At 47.4% G+C, this 15,960-nt stretch overlaps 1 protein-coding gene and 1 long non-coding RNA gene across 4 annotated transcripts in view; one reads left to right on the forward strand and one right to left on the reverse strand.

Moving 5' to 3' along the window:
• The window catches only part of LOC144819647 (uncharacterized), a 76,034-nt gene extending 65,093 nt beyond the window's left edge, over positions 1-10,941 (reverse strand). For both annotated transcript variants that reach the window (XR_013607495.1, XR_013607494.1), the window contains exon 1: positions 10,842-10,941. This is a non-coding gene — a long non-coding RNA (uncharacterized LOC144819647). The remainder of the gene's footprint in view (positions 1-10,841) is intronic.
• Positions 10,942-13,415: 2,474 nt separating this feature from the next.
• The window catches only part of LOC144818526 (serum albumin-like), a 510,759-nt gene continuing 508,214 nt past the window's right edge, over positions 13,416-15,960 (forward strand). The window contains exon 1 of one of the 2 annotated variants that reach the window (XM_078676035.1): positions 13,416-13,545. In XM_078676035.1, coding sequence (XP_078532161.1) covers positions 13,473-13,545 — 73 coding nt within the window. In that variant the 5' untranslated portion in view covers positions 13,416-13,472. The remainder of the gene's footprint in view (positions 13,546-15,960) is intronic. The other variant, XM_078676036.1, reaches the window with a different exon arrangement.

Consider the following 15,960-nt stretch of genomic DNA (forward strand, 5'->3'; position numbering starts at 1 on the left):
TCCAGGAATTCTACCCTGTTCAGGAGATCCTGTACTTGTTTGTCAGTTTGTGAGACTGCGGGGCCAAGGTCGTTCACCGTTCCCTCCAGCATCTTAGTCCGATCGGCCAGTTTCTTGTGGTCGTCTCGCAGGTGGTTGAGGTCTATGGCGACACTGTCTATCTTAGATTCCAGGGACGTCCTGGTCTGTTGGAGGGACTGTTCCAAGCGTTCCATGGCAGCGAGCACGCTATCCAACCGTGAGGTGACTTGGTGGTGTCGCCATCTTGTGTAATGACTTGTCAGATTTTCCCTTCGGCGGGGCTCCTCCGGTACCAGTGCGGGTTCTCACCCCTCCGGACATGTGCGAGGTGACTCCACCAGCGGTGAAGCCAGGGGACGGGGCGACCGTTGTCTCCAGGCCTAGTAGCGTTGTTAGGGCACAGGGAGGTGTTCCCGGTGTCTGCCGCCGCGGGACAGTGCAACTTGCCCCCCTGTGTGTCTCCAACGTGAGTGGTGGGCCCGTGTGGTGGTGCGTTGTGGCAAGCCGCTAATCCTAATCCCGGGTGTTGTGCAATTCGCGCTGTTAGCCGAGCCTTCAGGTGAGCTTGATCCCACAGGTGCAGGGGCCTCAGGTCCTCTCTAGGCCAGTGGGGGGGGGGGTCAGCCTACGGCTCGTGGTTGCCTGGGAGTCCGGGGTTATCAAACTGCGGCTAATGTTTACTGTCCACTGACTGTGTAGAGTGGTGCAGCTGTGGCTCAGTGGCCCCAAAAGAGTGTTCGGTTCTGCAATCGTTCCGGGCCCACAATGTCCGCCCCATGCAGTCCCCCGCTTCCTTAAAGTTGGGGCCGTGCCTCGAAGTCCTACAACCAGCCGGCACTGTGCCTCGCGGGTCTGCCTGTTGCACAAGGATCTAGAGGGGGAAGCGGGGGGCACCAATCCAGCAGTGCTCCCCCCCACGCAAGTCGTCCAGCGAGGGGGCGTTGGGTCCGGTGGGGTATGAGCACTGTCAGCACGTGGGCACAGCCGGTGTGTGCTGTTTGCCGTGAAGATCAGCTCCTCTGAGCGGCACCGAGTTCGCCAGTGGAGGGAGTGCCAGTAGGAGGGGGGTCGTAGCCTTCTCTCTGTATCAGGCAGGTGGGGCCCTCTTACCTCTGCCCTCGGTCTGCTCTATGAGCTCCGGCTGCGACTCCGCAGGTGTTCGGGCAGTCGGCCCGCAGACCGCACCACAAATCCGGGTGCCGTCCGCCTCATTGCAGCGCTCCGCCGGGTACCGACAGGCCAGGTCCCCTGTGACTGTTCCATTGTGGGGAAGAGAGGCAGCCGCCAGCGAACCCAGGCAGTCCTCGGGTCCAAGGGCTGGTGCGCGGCCGCCGCCCCGGGCCTCACCCAGTCAGTGGGCCTCCGCCTCGGGCCTCCGCTGTCGCCTCTGCCCACCGAGCGGCTTCAGGATCTCCCCAGTCGATCCGCCGCGCAGCGCGCGAGCAGACAGCTCGGCATCTACGGCTCTGGCCCGGGCCACCGTCAGTGCAGGACTCCCAGCTCACCTGCGATGCCACCGCGTCTCGCCAGGCAACTGCGCGCGGCTCCACTCCAGCGGGGGGGGAGGGGGGTGCAGGGATCGAACTGTCCGGGGGGGCCCCGAGGTCCGTGTCTCGTTAAGAGCAGATGCAGGCGAGTCCGGGTCGCAGGCCGCATGGCGAGGCCCAGACGCACGGCCCAGTCCCCGGCCTCTCGTAGATGCCCTCGCCGGTCGCATGGCAACGAGTCCCGCCAGGGAGCCTCAGGAAAGTCCGGTGCTTTGGTGGTGGTCCTCAAAAGCGAAAGTCGGCCAGAATGCCGAGAATGGCTGGTTGGTGGTCGGCCTGCAGTGTCAGGCGGTTCCGATGATAAATATCGGATAATTAGCCCGGGGAAGGGGAAGCTCAGCGCGGAGCTCTACCCGGGTGCTGCTGTCCTCATTGCGCGCCTAGCCACGCCCCTGAGCGTGTTGTATGTTGAGCAAAGTTCCTTCAGGTAGGTGCAATAGCTTAGGGAGTAAGGATTTGAAGAAAGATAAGGGGCGTGGGCCATCTGAGCCTTCCGGTAGGCTATAAATATGTAGATTATTTCTTCTATTTCTATTTTCCAAATCCTCAACCTGTTGCTGCAGCGATTAAATCTGAGATTGAAGAGTGTTAACTCTCTCATTTGTATGAGCAAAGGATGAAACACTGTGCTCTACCGTAGTAAGGCGTTCATTCATTGGAGACCTATTTTCTATTAAGAATTGCAGTTTGGTAGACATATCTTCCATAAAGGGACGAAGCGCCTGTATCTCCTCCAATAGTGTATCTAAAGATACAAGAGAAGATGGTTTTGGTGGAGAAGGTGGATCCTTCTTCAGTCTTTTGGTAGTGACATTTCCAGCAGCAGAAGCACCTGTGTTTAACCCCTTTGATGCTTATCTCATCATGAGACACTGTGGAGCTGTGCTCATGATGAACTGAGCTCGTCATAACTGCCGCGGCGCTTCCACGCGCTGTGAATTTCCCACCTGTGCGGACATTCTGAAGGAGTGGGCGGAGTTATGACGAGTCCAGCTCATCATGAGCACAGCTCCACTGTGCAGCATGGCGAGCTGGACTCGTCATGAGTACCATGGCGCCGTGCTCCCCCTGCACCGTAGGGGAATTAGCCCCATGTGGAAGGGGTTAAAGAAGAGGAAGCTTTGAAGATAGAGGGCAATGACTCTTCTATTTTAGAAAATACAGTGAAGATTCTGGAGTTTTTAATAAAAGTGTCCGTGGTACGTGATGCAGAGGGCCCTAGCTTTCTCAGTCTTCCCATAGAAAGTAAAGGAGATGATGTAATGAGGCTCAGTTGTGTTATGTTCCATTAAATACAAAACCACGTTGTTAGAAGCCAGAATTCCCTGCGCGCACGGTTGAGGTCAAGTGCGCGACCCGGACTTCCCCGCTCCCATGTTAGTCCAAGAAAGGACACCGTTCGAGACAGACCTGCTCACCCCCTTAGTAGCTTGACACGAGCAGCCAGGCTTATCTCCAAGGCACGAGTGTTCAGTATGTGCAACCACGCCCACAGCAATCCCAAAGATGTCACCACAAATGGACTCCACACGAGTTTGTATAAAACAAGTATACTTTATATAAAAATATATACGAAATGACCACACGATACAACTCCCACATATATAGCTACAAAGGAGGGGTTAAGAAGAGCACAATCCTTAGGAACCAATAAGATTCATTGACTTATTAGTCACAGTACATAAGCATATCAGTCCAATTCCAAATGTCACGGAGTCTTCATTATTAGACAGAATAACAGAGCAGAAAGTTAATGTTTTTGATTCTCTTTATTTGAAGTTGCGTCATGAAATAAATGTAGAATCAACAAAAATAGCCGACACGTGTTTCGTCAGTACCAACAGTCGGTACCATGACTTTCTCAAGGCTTAGCAAACAAAATTGATCAATATGCGTCGAGGTTTTGTCTGTATGATAAAATGTGACTTTAGAGGCAGGAACCGCAATGTAATGCCTTTGATGTCAAAATTAGAGTTCGATATTTAAACTCAAAATTGATGAGATTAAAGTAGGGTCAGGTGAAGAAACGGTGTTGAATCAACAGTAGTGGATAAACAGGTCGCAAAATGTCAGCAAACTGAAACGCTGCCCCAAAGTCTCTAGAAGCTGCAATTAAGCAGAGAGGTCCGCATAATGACGAGACCGAAAAACCGACTCCCACATATATACACTGGGTGATATTGTTTCCGTGGGCTGGGCGGTACTAATCCCCAACCACCGCTTCTAACCACCAGTTACATTGACTTTTAACCGTTCTCAACAGGTTAGGTATTTCGTATCTCTAGATTCACACATGTTGCAAAATACAAGGAATTCTGCACTACTTAACAATGGGTTCCTGCACAGTACCACAGTGAAACAATGCAATGCGTCAAGACCATGTACTGAGTCAACACCAGATAATGCAACTCGGTTCGCTACCTGCATGCCCTGTTCAAGGAAGGAATACAGCAATGCGTCACGCGGCAATTACGTACAGTGCTATAGAAAAACAATGCAATGCTTATCACTACCAGCATTGGAAGGAATAAGGTAATGCGTCACACTGCAATTCAGTACAGTACAGTAAACAATCAATGCAGTGCGCTATGCTATGATCCTGTATCCTGCAAGGGAAACATAGCGTAGTGAGTAGCACACTAACCCCTGAATTTGTTATCACCAAAATGCAAAGTGTTATACGACTGTTTTAGAAGTGTGTGACCGGTTGCCCCCAACACGGATCAATGATGAAACCCAAGTCCCAGTCCGGGCCCTGTACTGTCCAATCTGGGACCAGCAGGGACCGAGATCTGGGCCAGAGCAACAGGTGTACACAGCTGCCAGCAGTGAGAGGCCGAGTGAGTGTCCCTCTGGGCCCGCACCCCACCCCAAGTGATGATCCACTTTACCTGAGGGGGCGCGACCCCACTCTCGTCTCCTGCCGCAGCTGCTTGGCCTTACTCCAGAACCTTGTCACTACGGGGAAGGTGCATTCCGGACGGTAGTTCAGCTCCTGCGGGGCTGCCGATCCGGGCCGCCAAAGTTCAGCACAAACTCCTTCCATGAAGCCTTCCACACGACACTGGTGCTACCTCACTTTGCCTTCGAGGGCCTGATCACTTGGCCCTCCTCTCCAGCGTTGTTAGGACTTCTTCATTCCCTGGTGCTCACCCCTCCCTGGTACTCCTCACTAGTACCTTCGGTGGCAACTTTGACACGCACCCCTGGCACGTCCGAGACTCACTATGTCACCTGGTGCACCCAGTCTTCCAGCGCTCTCCACTAACACCCACGACATGCACACTGCACGTCTGAGTCTTACCTCTCCATCACGAGCCGATCCACATGTCGGAGACTCACTCCTCCTTAGTGCCCACGATGTCCCGGCACTGCGACATGCACCCCCTGTGCTTCCTGAGTCTGGGCTCTCTTCCACGATGCCCACACTCCACAGGTGCTCCAACAACTGTAGCCACACCAAGAAATGCACCCTGTGCGTCAGTCTTGATTCACTCTGGGTGCCAACGATCACCTTAGGCACCCTTTTCTAGGTCTCAGGCTGCCATGACACAGTCCCACCACCGCGCCACTTGAGACTTTCTGGAAAATGTTATGTTCCTATGTTTCCGAACAGGGAGCCAGCTCAGCTCGGGCCCTTAAGGTACAGGATGCAGCACACAGCAAAGTGCTGCTCAGGAAGAAGGGGGGGCACGACCCACTGCAGCGCCTCTTCAGTCTCTCCTTAGTCAAGAGCTACAAACTGCCCACAAGCTTCAGAACACGAAGCAAGGGTCAAGTGTCTCCCGCAGCCTATTCAGCAACTCTCATTGAGAGAGAGGTTTTCTTCCCGATCACAGACAGATCAAAGCCGCCAGAGGCTCGACCAGTCCATGGCATCTTCAAAGCACTCCCAGCACTGCTCTGAATGATACCAAGACGGTTGTCTCTATATGACATCATCAACATGACAGAAACCAAAGTCTTTGGGTTACAGTTCATACAGTTATACCCCTCATTGTCTTTGAAGTTTCCTTGTGCTCAGGGGTCCCCTACCCCTCCTTAAATCAGTCTTGCGTATCTCCCCCCCAGTGTCACCATCCTCTCTTTGATACTGGGGGCCTGGATCTTTAATCACTCATAGGGAGATGGGTCTATTGTTTTATGGCACTGAACCAGGCCTCTTCAGCTCGCAAAGCCTCTCCTTCTCCTCGTCCAGGTGCAGGGCAGCCTGGTGCCATCTCCACCCCTCCCCTGAGGCAAGACCTCAGCCTTACTCACCTCTCCCAGATACAGGCAGGCAATTCACATTCTGTTGAGGCACGCTAAAAGGTCTAAAGCACAAACTTGGCTATTTTCTGAAACAGCGGCTTCTGGACACACAGCAAACAAAACCATCTACCTAAAAAGATGCATTATGGCGCTGTGAGTTCAGACATACCAAACGTCACTGTTCCATTTCCAATTCTTGGGAAACTAGGATAACAATACTACACCCAGCCTCCCTCATTCTGTCTCATGGGCAGATGGCCTTTCACCAGGGAAACGAAATGGAGCATTTTCCACTGTCAGGGCCTAGCACCCACACTGGCACAGGTCCTGCCTTTTACCTACACTTCACTCTGCCTAGGGGTAACCCAAAATGTCCTACAGGGGTGCCCCATGTGTATGCAAAAGGGAAAGTAAGGCCTGACAAGTGGTAGCACTTCTCAGGAGAACATGCTAATTTAGCACAATGTGCGCAGGCCCTACACTGAAGACCTGTGTTCCCTCTCTGTGCATTTCTTTAGTACTAGCTCTGGCGCACACAGTGCACATCACTTAGGGATGTTCCTAGTAAGGCAAACATACTAATCAGAGACAACCAAACACCACTACAATTTATACAGGGAACATCTGTACTTGCACACTGATTAGCATTGGCAAGTACCTACAGCATCTAACTTCACAGCTCTCGGTCAGGAAAACAGGGTGATCCTCTTCCTCACCAACGAACCCACAACCACCAGAACCAACAAACACAGCAGAATGAAGGCTGTTGCCACCTGGATGAAAGACAGCTGCCTCAAGCTCAACTATTACTAGACTGAAGTACTCAACCTAGAATGACTCTTGATGGCTCGCCACTATGGGATCCCCTCCCACACCGACGTACCACTCTCGTAACCTCGGCATCATACTGGATTTCTCTCTCATAATGAACCGCCAATTCATTATAGAACAGTGTAAATACATTTCTATACCTATTAAAAATGTAATGAAGTGGTAATAGGTAGGGAGCAACAAATAAACCTACTACTCACCCAGATCTAAGACCCTAACTGTGAACGCAGTGTGCAGAATGCAGAACGCAGACAAAGGGTGCAGAAACATGCCTGCCTTTTACAGTTAGCAACACAGCTGTTAGCCAATCACAAACTCCACTATACGCTATTCCATTCTATGCCACTGCCCTCTACACTAATCCACTGTACGCTACTGCACTCTACACCAGTCCACTCTTCACCACTCCACTTTTTTCCACTCCACTGTATGATTTTCTACTGTATGCCACTCCTCTCTAACCCATTTAAATATGCGCTATTCCACTATATACGCCCCTACACTGTGCGCCACTCTACTCTACCACACTCCACTCTCTGGATTGAGGACAGTATGTCAAGAAGAAGAGCTGGATAAGCTGTCAGGAGGGATTTCCACTTTGCTGTTTGCTTTTCTGTGTTTGCCTGCTGCTTACTGCTTCTATCCTGGGAGTGAAAGGACTGGACTTTGCTTTCTACATTCTGCTTCCAAGATTCTCTAAGGACTTGAGTTGAGTTTTCCTCCTGTCAAGGAGTCCCAGGGTCATCGCAGACTTCACCTGTTCTTGCTAACACCACTTGGACTCTTCTGTTGAGTGTCCTGTCTTGCCAAGTTGTGCCAAATCCAGTTCCTGGGCCCTTGGAGTCAAGTGCTTTGTGCTGGAACTCAAAAAAAGTGACCCCGATGTTGTCATTAACGCCGTTGCCTGCACCGGAGCCAAGGGCAACACTGTAGAAGACATAATGCACCACCTGACTTGCCCCGCAGCCCTGGTTGCTGACGACAGCAACTTATGAACTCCGTCTTTATCATTGAGGATGCTGCCTGCACCGGAGCCTAGGGCACTGCTCATGAAGGGCACAACGCTCCACCCCAACTTACACTGCAGACTCAACTTCACCGATGCCAGTGCTCCAGCATCATTGTCATGCCTCTGCCTGGACTGGAGCTGAGGGCATCACTTGTGAAGAGCACAATGCACCACCCTGACTTACACCGCAGCCTCGGCCCAGCCAACACCAGCGGTTCTGAACGACACCTTGAAGCCTTAGCCTAATGGCTCCAACACCGCATTAATGCAGCTCCACAGTGACGAACTGAGGCATTGTGCCCACCACCGCAGCCTAACCTCCCCTGCAACAGTAAGGAACCCACATCGAACAGGCCTCCGTGTTGCCTCCCCTCTCCTGTGGTTTGCATCGTCTTTGTTTTTCACAACACCTCCAAGGTACTGTAGTGGGGTCTGCCAGACTCCGTAACTGGCCTTCTCGTTTCAAGGTTGGACTGTCTTTATGGACTCATGGACATGGACAGTGGCGGCTGGTGTAAAAGGGACAATGAACACCATGAAACAACTTCAAAAATGTGCTTCCTACTTTGTGTTCCGGTATAACCAAATTTCGTTTTTTGGAGGACGTGGGTGATGTCAGAGTCCTCCTGCGCATGTGCTGGCTGGGCTAGGATTATTGCTCTCTCTCTCGAGGCCCAAGCGAGTAGAGTGATGTCAGCCTTGTGGTAGGTGTGGCCACACAATGCGGCAGAGGCTAGATTTTAATAGGGCGTTTATGCTGTGGTCCAGGGCGGGGTCAGCAGAGCATTATGCATACAGGTGCAAGAGGCTGTGCAGTGGGTACAACAATTGAACCACTCCCTCTGCATCCTGACTACTCTTTATGCTCCCTAATTGGATAATGGAAGCTGGAGGCATGGGCTGCAGGAGAGAGCGGCTGTGCAGCTCCAATTTTGGGAATAATCAGCATGCAGCAGGTCTGCTGATAATTAGTTACCTGTTTATTTATCAACCAGCACCTACAATCAAGACATTAGCTGCCAGAAGAGCCCTCCTTATGAGCACCCGGTTGTTGCTTGGTGTTTTATCAAACTCTGGAAGAATTACTGTGTATGCAGCTTCTCTATTTAAAGTAAGCTTTAAAGGCCCTTAGGAATGAATGGGGAGTCATTCCTTATTTGCGATTAGCAATTACTGAATCTCAAAATAAGGAAGCGAATTCAAGGGTGCCAGGGTGTCCAAAGGACACCCTGTAGCACCCCTGAAATGGTAAGGTACACTGGTGTTGCGCACACACATGTCCAAAGGACATGTGTGTGTGTAACATACAACTTAGAAAAATGCACTGAAGTGCATTTTTCTAAGTTTTCACTATTTACCACGTAGTTAGACTTTGCGGTAAATAGCGGCCCCAGATTGCGAATTCGCAATTTTAAAATGGTTCGGATTCCTTAAATGCAATTATTCGCAATTTAGTAATTTCTATAATTGCGGTTTTTGCATTTGGGATGATGAATCCCAAATGCAAAAATAGCGCTTGCAAATGGCCAGATTCTCAGAATCTGGCCCTTTGCGAGCCGATTTCGGCTTGATGAATCTGGCTGTAAGAGCAGAGCCCTAATTCTTAAAAAACTGTTTCCATGTAAATCAAGCAGCAGAGCACATAGCACGTAAAATCACGATAAAGACTCCTCTGAATTCAAAGTGGGGTATTTCATATGATAACAAGGAAAACGTGTTTCCTCAGTACATGAAATTATATCACAACATTGAGAGGCGTTTAATAAAAGTGATTCGTTTTAAAGATTTCATTTAGAATCTAAGCACTAACAGGCAAGTCAGTTGTCAAGTGCGGCCTAGATTGTTATAATAAACTAGAGGGTTTTGTGCAGCACATATCCAGACTCATATATTTAAATGTGCTTTGACGTGTGATACTGAAGAAAAGTGAGAGACTTTGAAATACATTTTAAGTCTCTGATCACATAATTTGATCAAAAGGGGAAGCCAGGGTTGAGTCCAGGTTTTCTAGTATCATGCTGTGTAATTCATCCACAACATGTGTATCTACAATTGTCTCTTTATTTTTTTTTTTCTTACATTAAGCGTGACTGCTTTATTTTTAATTCTTGTGCATTAAGTCAGCAGGTGGGAGCTAGGCAGAAGCCACAGTAAACCTCAGCTCGGTTTGGGATTGAGTGTCTGGCGTGAGCCTGGCTCAAGCTTTAAGTGCCTCGCCCACCTATACTGAACATTAGGGAATGCACTTGTTATGTTTCTTCTAAAGCTTATCTTACGTTTTCTTAGACAAAGCCCCGCTCTCAAGCAAACCTGAATACCTCTGGTAATGGATGTGCCCTGAAGTGAGGTGCGAACGTGTGGTAAATTTGACAAGAGGTCAGGCCTTTATGTATATTTTAAAGGGATTATTTTTATACTAGTGGGAGTTGATGCTTTCTGCTATTTGTGTACTCCTAATTGTATGTGCTGTTCACCACCTCTCTACTGCCCTTCTCTCCAAGCTTCCCTTCTCTCTTCATCACACCCTAAAAAGGGCAAAATGTGTTTGTTATTGCTTAATGGCTATGAGGAATATCCTGATTGTTTTCTCTCCAAAAATTTACTTTAAAATGCATCATTTGACCCTCTGTTCCTCAAACTTTTCTTGGAGGCCAACGCCCTTATGTTAGTCAAGCTCACTTGCTTCACTTGATATTTTGAACTTGTCTCATACTTTTACGCCACACCACTTTGAAAATTCACCCGCCACCACTAGACATGGACCAAATAGCCCTGGTTGGAGCTATTTTTGATTTCTTAAAAGCTGTACCTGATTGATTCTTTCAAGAGGGATATCTTGATTTGTGTATGTTGGCTTTTTGCTGATTTATTCAAATAAATATTGGCTAAGCTTCTAAACTGGTGTGGAGTACTTTTGTGGTATTTTCACTGTTACTGTGTGTGTGTGTGTGTGTGTGTGTGTGTGTGTGTGTGTGTGCAAATACTTTACACATTGCCTCTGGGATAAGCCTGACTGCTCTTGCCAAGCAACCAAGGGGGTGAGCACAGGTTATCTTTGTGTGTAACTTACTTACCCTGACTAGAGAGGTAGGTTCTGCCTGGCTTAGGTGCAACCCTAGCCAACCTGAAACAGCATTTCTAACAATATCCTAAAATGTAAATTACTCAAAAGTGTAAGTTACCTTTGTGAATCAGGCCCATGACATCTTACAAAATTATGAACGTCTTGAGGTTTAAATCCTGTCAGTTAACTTGACGTAATATTGATCCAAATGCCCTGAGAAAAATAGTTTAGAAATCCATTTACATTATAGTCAGTGTCTCGTATCTCGTTCACAACTAATCATGTGGAATAGTCTCTGAAAATAAATGATAAAAGTCAGTTCTTCAAAACAACTGCATTCTTTGCATACTTCTCTGAACATAGTGATGGATTCCAGAATGTGAGGCGTCAATGTAAACAAATCTCCTCAATTTGTCATGGTTTTTAGATAGCAAGATCTTGGCTGCATAACAAATCACTTTGATTGCCTAGCAAAAACAGTGTGCACCAAGTGGAAATCCTATAGTCAGCATCAAAGATGGCTGTCACTGGTAAGCATACAATAGAGGGGCTCCGGGGCAGGCTAGAAGCACAGAGGGCATACAGAGCAAGACAGAGTTAGCCTGGAGGGGTGAGGAAGAGCTGAGTCTAGGACAACAGGGAGTTGCAGGGATATAAAGATGCTGCTGCAGGGTAGGTTAGCCCATTAGAGTAGAAGTGGGACTGGGGACAAGTGAGGGAGCTGCAAGTGGTCGGGATGCATAGTGGGACTTTGAGGTACATACAGAGAGGCTACAAGGTAGCAGGAGAGACCTTGGGAAGCTGTAGGAAGCACACAGGCAGAATCCATGGCAAGTGGGAGCTACAAATGGTCTGGAAAGGGGCAGAGGGGCACACAGAATGCTGGAATGTCAGGGCAAGGAGCAACATGAGCATATGGGAGAAGGTTCCTACATAGAGTCTAGAGAGGGCAGTAGATGCAGGAGACACATGGAGCAACAGTAGGGGCACATCTTCCATTATACACCACCATCTACAAGAACACACCAACCACCATTTGCCACCAAGTACACCACCATACACAAATTACTGGTTGTTGAGGAAGGGGCATCATGATTTACCTAAGGCTTAATTTACTGTTCTGACACTGATTCAGTCTACTGAGTGGTAATAAATAGCATATTACAGTTGGCACATCTACATTTATACTGTGTATCTCTGAGGGCACGTCTGTGTTACCATATATAAATGAGAGCCTGTGTGCATGTGTGTGTGTGTGAATAAGGTACCGAGAATGTCAAGGACTATATACAAATCCCATTCTTCATATGTGCACATAAGGGAGCTGTCTACCAATTTTTAAGCCAAATATCTCTATAGCGCACAGACGTATAGTGGAACTCTGTGAGTTGGTGCATGTGTTCTACACATTACAGGGCATATCTATGAAATTTGCAGCCCAGGGCAGCGCAGCAAGTCACCTTGCTGCATTGTCCAACATCACAGGGAAAGGGCAGGAATGGCTGTAATTATCCAATATGGCACATTCCTGTCTTTTCCCCCTGTGCCGGCTCCATTTCGGTAGCCTGGCACCAATGCAGGCACCCATGCAGGCACCCTTGCACCATGGTTCAAGGGTGCCTGTGTTGTAGGCAAGATTTTTTTTGTGCAGGATGGTGCGCCTACCTGCTCAACAATCCCCTGAGGCTTTTTCCTCTTTCTATGTGTGCTTTAGAATGCAGCATACATAGATAGAGGAAAAACAAGGAGAAATAAAGGTCTTGTAAATATGGCATTGTGTCAAAAAACATGGGAATGGTACGGGAGCACCCTATGCAATGTCCATGGAATGTCTCCCTTGCACAGAGTAAGCCAACGCAACGCTTGGCACTGCGTTGTATTACTCCAGATTTTTTAAGCCATTTAAAACCACACAAATTGGCTTTGCATGACTTCATACATTTGACTTCGAGGTTTGTGTCACGCATGTACCACATTGCACAGTGCAAACAGGATGCAAAGTTCTCATGAATATGCCCATTCTTCTCTGAAAAATAGCGTACCAATTAAAGCTTTGTGTTGTCTGCAGCATTAATTTGTGGAATTACAGTGCGTTCTTTCAGAGACAGCAAGAGGGCTCCTCAATTCGGCACATGTGCTGATGGTATAATGTTATGGGCAATAGTGCTTGTGATCAAAATAGGTTGTTCTGTAATTAATCAGGTCTACAAGGGTATTCTCCATTTAACTATGGAATGGGCTTACATGCAGGACGATTGACCATGCTGCAACATTATGTTCTTCTAATGGAGGCAGCCTTTAAGAGTTGGCTTGTAAACAGGTTACAAAACTGCAGATCCTGGAAATAGTTGTACAGTTACAATTTGTTGGAGCTTTTAAATTCTGCCATTGTGAAACCTTTCACCATTTGATGACTTCTGCAATAAATACATATTTTAATATTATACGTGTTTCACAGAGCAAAGGTGAGAATAAAGGCAAGTTGACTATTTTTCAAGTTCCTGTATTTGTTATGTGATAAAAGGATTTGCAAACAGTCTGGGACTAAAGGTTAAAGGTGAGGAGATCTAGTATACAAATGTCACGCCAAGATTTGTTTTTACATTTGGTAACTTCCAGAGGGGTAATATTTAATCAGGCTTGGAATAGTAAATCATTCACAGGGTTGTACCTTGAAATAGCATAAAATAAATCCCTTCTCTTTGTTTTGATAAGCCTTTCTTACCCATTTCCAAAACAAACCACAGCCATGAAGTGGGTGACTGTTACTTTAGCTGTAATATTACTACGCTCCATCGAGTCCGGGACCATGAAGAAAAGAGGTAAGACTCTAAAAATATCTCTCAGATCTTGATTTTGGGATTGGAGGGTAATAATAGTGGCCATTTGATTGGATGTTAAGGCCTGGGACAGCGCTCATGTTTTGCTTGCCTCAGGGCACAGCACCCTAAATTTGCATAGAGTTAGACATATTCAAAATGCAAACTACTTCATATGGGCAAGAAGTACTGTATGAAATTTACACTAAAGAGTGAAAACATAGAAGCACAGGTGGATATTTGAATGATAAGCAAATCAAAACAAGAAACATAAGCACTTGAGCTAGGAAGGAAAGATGCTAATAAGAAATGATATGTTCCATCGGAATTGGACACAGAACTTTTAGGAGGCAGGAAGATTTGCATATCGACAACTATCACTTTCTAGTGTAATTCATAAACTGGTTTAGGGTTTTTTGTGCATGGCGTACATCAATCAGACTTTGCACAAAACACCTTTTTGATAGTTAGCTCAGTAATTTGTGCCTCCGAGCAGGGATTTGTTTTGCTTGCATGACATGAATGAACCCTACTCTGGACTCAGGCCATATGTGAATAATGCCAATTTCAGTCTCTCAAACTTGTTGCAGGTTCTCCTTTAAACCTTTACGGATTTAAGCCAGTGGAGCTGCAATGACTGCAGATATTTCTGTCGCTATTTTCACATTTTGTTAATCCCAGATAGCATCTGTACGTATTTAGTCGATGTGTACATTCTGATGCGAAGCATTTAGTGGGACTGGAACCTGTATGACCAAAGCCACTTTTGAACGTTTCTGTCGCACTACAATACTTGACTTTGTAGCAGCAATCTACTGGCATTAGCATGACACTTGATTTTGTCTCATCATTCCTGTCTGCAATGGTGGGTGGATCATAAACTTGGTGTCTGTCTGGTACTGCAAAGTTTTCATTTTTACACAGTTTCAGAGTGGTGTGGCAAGCTATATTATCATTTCTGGTGGTATAATATTATTCCCTCATGAGCATTTGATATCCAAAAAAAGGTGTGAAGGGGTCTCCAACACTATGACAAAACATGCAATTATCTGAATCATCTTTTTGAAACTCAGCTTTGAGAATTCATAATGTATGCCCGATAATAATCATAGAAAGGATCCTTTATATGAGGATCATACATATTTTTAATTAATTTCGGGATGGTGCTGCTCGTTGGCAGCGCTTCGCTGCGTGAGCACTCCAATACTGAGTGTAAGTCCACTAGATTTTCATTTTCTCGGAAGAGACATAAACGCATTTCAGATCAGTGTGTGAACACCTTGGTGACGACGCTGATCGCATCGTGTGATTGGTTATCTAAACAAATCATGTGCTTCCTTTTTTAATTAACATAAAAATAGGACTGACCATTTTGAGTTACACGACAGCTCCATCTTTGAATGTATTGTTTTACAATGCATTTATTTCCGCTAAACGGAATTACACCAAATAGCCAGACAGCTAGCTCTTGGTTCACAAAGAACCTTTTTGTGATTTGGTGTAAATCCATTCAGCACTTACGGTTTTATTAAATTAAAATTAAAACTGTATATCTAGGCACACGCCATCTGCAGATCTACTGCGATGTTTCACAAATCACTGTGCCAATAGCTATGTCGTGATTGACTGGCCTCAACTTGACAGGTAAACTATGGCCGCCATTTTATAGTTTTGAGCACAGTCCCAGGCTTAAAATGTAAAGTGTGAAATGATTGTTGGTGTTAGGGTATGTGATGTCGGCCAGTATCCGGACACGGGTAATCACTATACTAGGCCGCAGGCTTGGGCCACATCAAAGGATGACACACTCTCAGATGTTATCTCTGGGCCAAGACCCGAGCGGTCCTGAGACACTTTATTTATGCCCTCGGGGTGCGTGGGTGCGTGACCAGCGTACATGAACGGGCCGAGTGGCTCCGTCACTACATCCCTCCAATCTTTTAGATACAGGGACCCTTTCGGGCGGTTGTTCTGTCCTTCTTAGCACCATGCAAAATCTCTCAGTCTCTGGCTGGGGGTTGGGTTCGGCCAGAGACCATACTTCTGGCTCAGGGAGTTCTCCCTTGGCTTCCAACCCTTCTATGTCTTTTTCTCACTCGAGGAATCCAGTTGCATGGCCCGTCGGCTCTTCTGCTGCTTCCACTTCTCTTCCGGCTTGATGCTGTACCGGCTCCGCATTTGCCCGGTGAGTCATCTGCGGGTGCAGCCCCATCTTCGCCTTCCGATTCATCCATGACTTGGTCGGTAGGTGGCATTCTCTCTGGGATCTTCTTGAACCAGGAGGTGTTCCTTGTGACCACACGTGTTCCTCGCATGGCCGATACCATGGTGCCCCGGACATTGACAACCTCCCACACTTCCGGCTCATATAGGGTGCGATATTTCCAGTTAGGGTGACGGTCCTTTACCACAACTTGG

This window comes from Lissotriton helveticus, chromosome 2_1, assembly GCF_964261635.1.
Source record: "Lissotriton helveticus chromosome 2_1, aLisHel1.1, whole genome shotgun sequence".
In the NCBI taxonomy this organism is placed as follows: Eukaryota; Metazoa; Chordata; class Amphibia; order Caudata; family Salamandridae; genus Lissotriton; species Lissotriton helveticus.